We start from the raw sequence: 10,011 nt of genomic DNA, 5'->3' as shown, positions 1-10,011 counted from the left end.
GTAGAGTGCTGTGGCATTACAGCTCACAGCAACCTCCAACTCCTGGGCTCAAGCGAGTCTCCTGCCTCAGCCTCCCAAGTAGCTGGGACCACAGGTGTCCGCCACAACACCCGGCTATTTTTTTTTTTTTTGGTTGCAGCCATCATTGTTGCTTGGCGGGCCCGGGCTGGATTCGAACCCTCCACCTTAGGTGTATGTGGCTGGCGCCTTAGCCACTTGAGCCACAGGCGCCAAGCCAGAAGTACTTTATATTTTATTTTATTTGCTTATATTTTTTAGAGACAGGCTTTCACTCTGTTGCCTGGAGTGGAGAGCAGTGACTTGATTACAGCTCACTACAGCCTCAAACTCCTGGGCTCAAGCAATCCTCTTGCCTCAGTCTCTCAAGTAGACTGTAGGCACACAATGCCATGCCTAGCTAATTTTTGTATCTTTTATAGAGATTGAGTCAGGTCTCACTATGTTTCCCAGGTTGATCTGGAACTCCTGTCCTCAACTGATGTTCCCACCTTAGACTTCCATTGTGCTGGGATTCTCCGCATGAGATACCACACTCTATATTTTAATATTAATTTGTTACATTTTAAAATAACAATTGACTAAAGGGCAGACATATTAAGATGGCAAGGAAAGCATAAATTTAGGGTATTTTAAAATAATAAACTCATGAATTTTTAAACTGATTATAGTGATTTTTCAAACTACATAAGAAAAGGACCAGTGCTATGAGATGCTATGACCCTTAGTACTTACCACCTCATGGCCAGTTTTTCTCATCTGACCCCCTACTGACTCCATCACCCACTCCATCAATTATTTTGAAACAAATTCCAGTAATCATAACTTCCCCCCCATAAATATTTCAGTATGTCTCTCTGAAAGAAAGGGATGTCTAAAAGAATTAATAACTTGATGTATGATCAATGTGAAGTCAGTGTTCCAATTTCCACAGTTGTCTCATAAATTTTTTTTACATAAGCTCAGAGTTGAAGTGTAGAGCAACAACGAAGAGCATGATGTTGAGTCTTCAACCTGCTGATGAGAATTAAGCATGTACTGCAGCTCTGCTGTGCACATGTAGCCATGCTTGTCCCTCACATGGTCACGTAGGGATCTGTGGTTAGTGAAGTATGGTTGTGCGTCCACATGATGTATTATTTTTATCAGATTTTATTGTAGTATAAATTCTTAGGAACTGAGAAGAGAGGGTATTTGTGTGCAGCATGAGATGAAGAAGGAAGGTGGGATGAGTGTATGAGTATGGGTAAAGAGGACACCCAGGCCCGACCCCATAGCTCTCCTTTCCCTCCTACAGCACTGTCTGCCTCAAACATGGTCTTGTCATTTCTCAGCAAATGTTCCTGCCCTTGCCAGTCCTGATCCTGTCAGCTCTCACTGAACGTGCTGTCTGCCAGCTGTGTTCTGTTAGTTCTGTCTAAATGTTCCTCACCTTCCTTATCCCGTTTTGCCAGCTCACTAACATTCTTCATTTCCTCACTCCCATCCTGTGAGTTCTCACTGAACATTCCTCATTTTCCTTATGCCATCCTGTCCATATATAGTCAGTGTTCCTGTTTTTTCCAAGCCAATCCTGTCAGTTCTACCAATATTTTTTATTTTCCCTGTGAAATCCTATGGATGACCCTATTGGAACAATTACAGCATTTCCTGCTCAGTCTTGATTTTAACCAGAATCCAATGAGAAGGAAAGGGAGTTTGCATGATGTTTCCTCTACTTTATTCAATTTTGATCTTTGCTACACAACCTTTTCCCCCTCTGTGAGTTTTAGCAGTGTATCTGGCAAAAACAACATGCAAGATTAACTAACCTCTCTAAGTAAGTTTTTTATAATTTTACATATATTTATTATTCCCTGTATTGTGCATTTTATTACTCATCATTAGGCCATGGTGGAGCCAAGAAGTTACTTGGAGGAGTATCAGATGAAATGCATTTGGACACCATAATGTAGCGTGACATGTTTATTGAAGCATGTTTACTTGCATTTGAAGGTGGTTGCTGTTTTGATGGAGGAGGATCGTCTGGCAGCTGAACCGAGCTGGAATGTCAGGGCTCAAGATAACACCTTTCTTATCAGCGAAAGCTCATCTCAATTGAACACCAGCCTGCCGTTCCTTCAAAGTAAGAACACATCCTTCTTGAATGTGTTTTTAAATATTACCTTTAAACATTGATAATGAATTAATAGTCTTTAATATTACATTTTATTTTAATGTCATGGAATTTATTGTATATAAAAGAGAATGACTCAATACTTAGTTTCCTTTAAGTTTATTAAATTTGAGATTAACCACTTTTATAAGATGATTAAAAGAGGATATACAGTAATTTAAATAAGCGAGAGTATTTAAATGAGCAGAAACTGAGAGTTCCTATGTTTCTTTGAAATCCTATTTTTTTAAAAATTCAATTTCTTTTGATTTCTTGGGGTAGAGGAAATAATTGGAACAACATGAAAGTCAGTTTGGAGCAGTGTGGATATACTGAGATTGTGTGTTGATTTACAGTTATAGAATCTAAAAAGCCAAACAAGTGAAGCACATATCAAAAGTAATGTATAATTGCCTGTAATATTTAAATTATTTTTAAAAAGCTTCATTTATAAGATGAAATTTTAATTTCTTTAACTAATAACCTCTTTGTCTTTAAAAAGTGACTATGAAGATAACTGTTAGTGGTTGGAGTCCTGGTTTGCACAAAGAGGTGACAGGAGCAGATGACCCAAGGTTGGCATCTCTGCTGCCCTGTGCATGGCTCCTGGGTCCGCATGGAGCAGAGCAGCCAGCATGGCTCATTCTAGGCATTTCTTCTGTCCTGCCTGCTATTTAGAGATTCCAATTTGTGTACATTTCTGTCTTTTAACATTGTCACAATTGGCATTGCTATTTTAACAAGTCTTCAGTTGTTTGAGGGTATTTTGTTTATCTTAAACAAAAGGATTATCCTATTAGAATATAGCAAATTCTGGCTCGGCACCTGTGGCTCAAGTGGCTAAGGTGCCAGCCACATACACCTAAGGTGGTGGGTTCGAATCCAGCCCGGGCCTGCCAACCACCATGATGGCTGCAACCAAAAAATAGCCGGGCGTTGTGGCGGGCGCCTGTGGTCCCATCTACTTGGGAGGCGGAGACAGGAGACTCGCTTGAGCCCAGGAGTTAGAGGTTGCTGTGAGCTGTGATGCCATGGCTCTCTACCCAGGGGGACAGCTTGAGGCTCTGTCTCAAAAAAAAAAAAAAGAATATAGCAAATTCTTATACCTGTAACATTGACAATATTGGCATCTGCACTTCCACATCCCACCCCCCAGAGAAAAGAGAATTCAAGATGCTCAGTGCTGAGGGAGCTGACATGGACCAGAGTGACTGCAGGCCACTCACAGGTGGACCCTTCTTGAAAACACTATGCATGTTCTTAAGGGATTTCCCACTTGTGGAGGTTTTTCTTGTTTGCCTCTTTCTGTGTTTTAGTGAAATGAGGAACATGAGATTGGGGAAGGGGGGGTGTGAGTAGGTCGTCTCACCTCTGTGAACTTAAGGTTTGGCTCACAGTAGACCTGTTCTGATCAGATGTGCTGCTTCAGCTTTCCTAGCACCTGCTGGAGGCCATCCTCATGTTAGAGCATGTGCAGTAGAGTCAGCCGCGGTCAGCCGCAGCTGCTCATGCACTCACTCACGTGTTCACCAAGCACTTGGTGGGTGCCAGCGGTGTACTGCGCAGTGTCATGGCAGCTGGGATTCCACAGCAACAGCTACAGAGGTGGCAGACAAAAGCCTTCCCTCCTGGAACTTACATTTTGGTGGGTCAAATTGACTGTGAACTGGCTAAGAAAGTAAAATATACAGTGTATTAGAAAAGGGTAGGTTCCAAGGAAGAAAATAAAGTTGATTTCTGATAGAGAAAGCCTAACTGTAAGTGAAAAACAGAGTGAGAAAGTGGGCCATGGAGAGCAGTAGCTAACAGAAGGGGCCACATGCACACAGCTGTGCACATCTTGCAGCTTGGTTTTGTGGGAAGAGCAAGTAAGGACAGTGACAGCCTGTGATCCTGGGTCACATCACATCACACTTGAAGGGTTTCTTGTCATCCACACTACAGGACAGGGTATTCAGGTACAGGCTTTGGCCATTTATCAAAACTCACATTACATATATGTACTGTTTGAAAAGGACCGTGTTTCTTCATTATACTGAAATTTATCTGAGTATTCTCAAAAGTGTTAAGATGGATTTCTGGCACATCACTAAAATGCAAAAATATTTTTCTTATCCCTAGATCGAGAAGTATCCTGTTTGCACGTCTCTCAAGTTCAGAGGCAGACAGTGGTCTCTGCTCATGGTTTACCTGAGAAGGCATTTGCTCCCCAGCTGGATCGCAGATGCATCCTCTGTGTGTGGGACATTTGGCAGCCTTCAGGGCCCCAGAAGGTTCTGATCTGCGAGTCCAAGGTACAGCTCAGGAGCAGAGTTGCTCGTGCAGTGAGAGGCTGGGTGGTAGATGGTCTAGAAAGGTGCTGAGGAGAGAGGGTACAGGCCCCAGCAGTGGGTAAGGACGGCACCTGTTCCCCTCAGCTCTGCTGTGGGTCCACAGGAACGGAGGTGTGCTCATTGTACTCTAGGGATTGCCAGTTCATGGGGTCACCTCAGGAGTTAAAGGAAATACCCAGGATTATCACAGACAGGAGGTACCCTGTGCTGTTGGAGGCCTAGTGAAAGCCTTGGCCAGCCCAGATGTAGCTCTGGCATCCTGGACATACTGTTTGAGTCCTGGATATCTTAGAGATCTCATGACATCCCCTGGACCCCAGACTCTGTGCAGCACAGTGCTTGTTACATGTGCTTCCTCTCTGGTGGGGGAGATGCTTGTCTGTGTTGTCCTCGGGGTGTGTTCCTTGATCTCAGAGCCAGTGATTCCACATAGCCATAGAGAAAAGCGACTGTCACAGGTGCCACTTTGGGAGCTTGGAAATAATAACTTTTTGCAATTATAAGATGTAAATAAATGACACAAGAGGGAATTGCCATTTTGAGGTCTAGCCAGTGGACGTGCACACCTGACGTGTGTCCTGTGCGTTCTATGTGTGGTCCTGACAGTCCTCCAGGGGCGGTCACCCCTCCTTTCCATTTGAGGAAACCAACACCCAGACTAGTTTTATTTTACTTATGTGCAAAATTCCATGCAGCACGACTATACACTGTGGAAGGGTCACACACCACAGTAGTAGACGTGGCTTCTGTGAATGCTGTTCTCACATTCACCAGTCATTAGCTTTCTGTATGTGTGTTTTTAGGTCACGTGTTGCTGCTTTAGCCCTTTTAAAGCATTTTTACTGTTTGCTGGAACAGTGCACGGCTCAGTGGTCGTGTGGGATTTAAGGGAAGACTCCAGGGTGCACCATTACGTGAGGCTGAGCGACTGCGTCTGGACGTTCCGGACACCAACCTTCTCCACTGGTCAGTGTCTTTGTCTGTCAAGTGTGTCTTCTAGAAAAGCCAGAACACATTTGAGGAACAAAGTTTTACTTTTTCATTTGTGCTTATTCATCCAGATTATTCCAGGATGCCATCCCTCTCATGAGCAAAAGAGGCATTTAATAAATAGAAAAAAAACATTACTTGAATGGTCAAGTAATGCTTAGATTTTTTTGGTCAAAAATGATTAGAATTTTTTTTCTTATTAAATTTGTGGATTCTCAAAAATCTTCAGTGAAGTAACTTGTAGTTTTAAATTAGCTTTAGCCATTTTGGGATGTGTGTACCCCTGCGTAGATTTGACAAAGCTTGAACCAGTGAGTAAAAATCGTTGCTTCTTAGGGGATGAAAGGAACCAGAACAACTGAACCTCCCCCACCCCTGGGTTTTACTTTGATTCAGGTGGACAACTGGTGCCATGCCGGACCTCAGCTGCCACTGCAAGTCCTTAGCATTCCCGGTATTCTGGAACTTTTCTAAGTACTTAGTTGGCACCATCTCATTTAATGCTCCTAGCAGCCCTGTATCCTGGCAGTTCAGGATGATGAACCTGCCGCAGTCTTGCAGACTACCTGAGTGGGGCCTGCCCTGGACTCTGTGCCCTTAGCTGACCACCCTGCTATAGGGGCTGGAGTCCCACAGGCTCACTCAGGCTCCCTCCCTGATCAGTGTCTCCTCTGTCTTAATGGAGGCACACCTACCAACACTTGGTCTTTCCTCTCTTTTCCACTGATCTCTTTTCTGTCTCTGTTTGCCTCTTCTAGTCACAATGCATTTGAGACTCCTTCCTTTGCCACTCGGTGCCCGAGCTCATTCTTCTTGTGCTGGTTAGCTGCCATTGTGCAGATGCTGAATTCACACTTACCTACTTACCAGTTGCTGGGCATGTGCTTGACTCGCTTGTTGGTAATTATGAGTGAAGTTACACAGAGCAGCAGGGGCTGTACCACTCGCACTCCCAGCAAAGTCTGAGTTTCAGTCACTGCACCCTCACCAGTGACTGAGGTATTATGCCAGTGCTTCAGAAGAAAAATCTGGCCATTCTAATAGGCGTATAGTAATATATCTCATTGTGGTTTTAGCTTTTGTTCCCCACAGGCTACTGATGCTAAGCAGATTTTCATGAGTTTATTTGCCATCCTTATGTCTTCAGTGGTGGTGTCTATTTAAATCTTTTGCCCATTTTTTTTTTTTAATTTTCAGAAAATTTATAGGATTCAAGTGTTTGTTCCATGGATGAATTGTGTCATGTTGAAGTCAGGGCTTTCAGTGTACCTGTCACCAAAATAGTGTGTGTTATACCCGGTGGGTAGTTTTTATCCTTCACTTCCTTTCCTATCCCCTTGGTTTTCAAAGTCCATTATTCTACTTTATGACCATATATGTATCTCATGTAGCTCCGCAGTGTAAGCGAGAACGTGTGGGGTGTGTTTTCCATTCCTGAGATGCTTCCCTCAGGTTAATGGATAATGCTTTCCAGTTCCATCCAAGTTGCTAACAAAAGAGATAATTTCACTACTTTGTATGGCTGAGTAGCACTTCATGCCATATATACAGAGATACCAAAAAAATGTGTGCACATTTTAGATGATATTATCTATGTAGTGCTTTTCGAGGTTGAATTGGAGGCACTGTTACCAGTCAATTTTACCTGGTCATGCCACACACATCCATTTTACCTGCAATTCATACACTGGAGGAATGATTGATTTTATTCCAATAAGATCTTCTAACACGTGTATACATTTTTTTGGAGTCCTGATATATACACCACATATTCTTTATCTTTTCATGATTTAATGGGTGTTTGGATTGATTCCATATCTTTGCAGTTGTGAATTATGCTAAAATAAGCATTTGAGTGCAGGTGACTTTGTTAATAAAATGGCTTCTTTTCCTTTGGGTAGCCCCCGCAGAGGGACTGTGGGTTAGTTAGTGGCAGGTCTGCTTTTAGTTCTTTGAGGAGTCGCTATGCTGTTTGCTACAGAGCTTGTACTAGTTTACATTCTCACCAATAGCACATAGTGTTGCCTTTTTACTACAATTGCACCAGCATTTATTTTTTAACTTCTTAATAATGGCAGTTCTGACAGGGATAATGTGTCATCCAGTTGTGGTTTTAATTTGCACTTCTCTGATGATTAGTGATGTTGAACTTTTTTTTATGTCTGTTGGCCATCTACTTATTTTGAGAAAAGTCTGTTTGTGTCTTTGTCTACTTTTTGATGGGGTTGTTACTTTTTTTTTTTTTTGAGTTCTTTGTAGATTCTGAGTATTAGCCCTTTATCAATAATACTAAACTTCATATGGAACCAAAAAAGAGCCCAAGTAGACAAAGTAATCTTAAGTAAAAAGAACAAATCTAGAGGCATCATATTACCTGGCTTCAGATTACACTGCAAGGATGTAGTAACCAGAACAGTGGGGTGCTGTTATGAAGGGAGACACATAGACCAAAGGAACAGAATAGAGAACCCAGAAATAAAACCATAAGCTATGACCAGCTGATTTTTGGCAAAGCAGACAAAATCATACATGGGGAAAGGGATGCCCTATTTAGTGAATGGTGTTGGGGAAGCTGGGTACCCACATGCAGAACAATGAAACTGGACCCTTATCTCTCACCACAGGAACTCAAGGTGGATTAAAGGCTTAAGTGTAAGACCTGAAACCATAAAAATTCTGGAAGAAAATGTAGAAAAACTCTTTTAGATATTGGCTTAGGCAAAGAATTTATGAGTAAGACTCTAAAAGCAAATACAGCAACAATAAAAAATAGCAAAGGAAATAATCAACAGAGTAAATAGACAACCTACAGAATGAATTTTATAAATTGCCATATATAAAATGGGTATGTGTCCTCCATCCTACAGTCCGGCCTTTTCCTGAGTATCATGGAGTTGGAATCGCACAGTGGGGGCCTGTCAGACTGGCTTCTTTAACTCAGTACTGTGGGCTTGAGGCTCCTGCATGTCTATTCATTCCTTTGATAGCTCGTTTTTAAAAAATTATTTTATGTTCTTTAGAAATCTTTTATTATTAGCTAACTGTGGATGTGCCTGGTTTATTCACTCATCAGCTGGAGAACTGCTTTACCCCTGAGTTTGGCAGTTGTCATTAATTATGAATAATTGGCCAGACTATGCCATTTGTGTACAGACTTTCATGTGGAATGTTTTCAACTTCTCTGGGTAAATAAATACCAATGTGCCTACTTGCTGGATTATATAGTCAGAGTATGTCTGACTTTGTGAGAATCTACTGAATTGTCCTTCCTAGGGGCTGCACCATTGGTGCCCCAGGACAAGCGGACCCGGCCTCCCCGTCCCCACCAGCACAGTGTTAGTGCTCTGGGTTCTGGCTGCTCTGGTGGGGTGTGGTGGGGTCTGGTTGATGTGATTTGCTTTTCCCTGGTGACACAGCTGCCAAGTAGCTTTCTGTGTGCTCGTCTGCCCTTCCTACACCACCAGGTGTCAAGGTCTTTGGTCCATTTTTTATTTGGGTGGTTTGTTTTCTTATTGTTGAGTTTTAAGAGTGTTCTGTGTATTTTTGATAACAATCCTTCGTCAGATGTGTGTTCTGCAGTATTTCCTCCCAGCATGTGGCTTAGACTTAATCTCTTACCCAGGTAGCCTTTAGCTTGTTCTCTTCCAGATCACCTGCCAGGCAGCTTTAATTTCATGTGTTTAATTCCACATGCTGTCTATCTGCATGTGCATCCTAAGAGATCAGGCTTTTCTTTAATCCCCCAGCAGCCATTTTTTTCCCTTTTGGGGTGATATTGGTGCTTTTGAGAATGTCTGCATTTATAAGTACCTTTTGGGGTGAGTCTATTTTAAGCATCCTATCTGCTACTGATGTTAACTAATAAAGTTCCGAATCTGGCACCATTTTCAAAACACTAAACCTCTAAACTATATGTGCTAATAACTTACTCCATTAAAAGGCTTCTTTTATTTTATTTTGCCATCTAAACATTATCAGTAAAGCCTACAAAGCTTTAAAGAAGCTCTCAGTGGTAAGAGTGCCATTTGTGCACAGACTTGCTGTGGGAGTTTGTTTTTTTTTTTTGAGACAGAGTCTTGTTGTGTCACCCTTGGTAGAGTGCCATGGTGTCACAGCTCACCGCAACCTCAAACTCTTGGGCTTAAGCAATTCTCTTGCCTCAGCCTCCCAGGTAGCTGGGACTACAGGTGCCCACCTGTTGTAGAAGTTTTGAGACAAGCCTATGAGTCAGAGGAACCAGATTCCATGTATAGGAGGTGAACCCCTCCTTCAGTATTTCACTTGAATCTGTTCTCCCTTGGAAACCCTGTAATTTATTCTTTATTTTTGAGATGGTTTTATCTTTTTCTTCAGTTTCTTCCTGAGTTTAATCCTAATTCTCATTCTATTTCTTTTTTTTTGAGACAGAGCCTCAAGCTATCGCCCTGGGTAGAGTGCTGTGGCATCACAGCTCACAGCAACCTCCAACTCCTGGACTCAAGCTAGTCTCCTGCCTCCACCTCCCAAGTAGCTGGG

At 42.4% G+C, this 10,011-nt stretch overlaps 1 protein-coding gene across 1 annotated transcript in view; it reads left to right on the top strand.

Moving 5' to 3' along the window:
* WDR60 (WD repeat domain 60) overlaps positions 1 to 10,011 on the top strand; it is a 71,105-nt gene that overhangs the window by 48,050 nt on the left and 13,044 nt on the right. The window contains exons 15-17 of the mRNA XM_012812958.2: positions 2,014 to 2,143; positions 4,295 to 4,467; positions 5,310 to 5,472. Of these exons, the coding sequence (XP_012668412.1) occupies positions 2,014 to 2,143; positions 4,295 to 4,467; positions 5,310 to 5,472 (466 nt within the window). The remainder of the gene's footprint in view (positions 1 to 2,013; positions 2,144 to 4,294; positions 4,468 to 5,309; positions 5,473 to 10,011) is intronic.

The sequence above is a fragment of the Otolemur garnettii genome, unplaced genomic scaffold, assembly GCF_000181295.1.
Source record: "Otolemur garnettii isolate 467f Iridium unplaced genomic scaffold, OtoGar3 scaffold00235, whole genome shotgun sequence".
Lineage (NCBI taxonomy): Eukaryota > Metazoa > Chordata > Mammalia > Primates > Galagidae > Otolemur > Otolemur garnettii.
The sequence above is the reverse complement of the archived record's forward strand: the minus strand, read 5'-3'. Positions and strand labels throughout refer to the sequence as shown.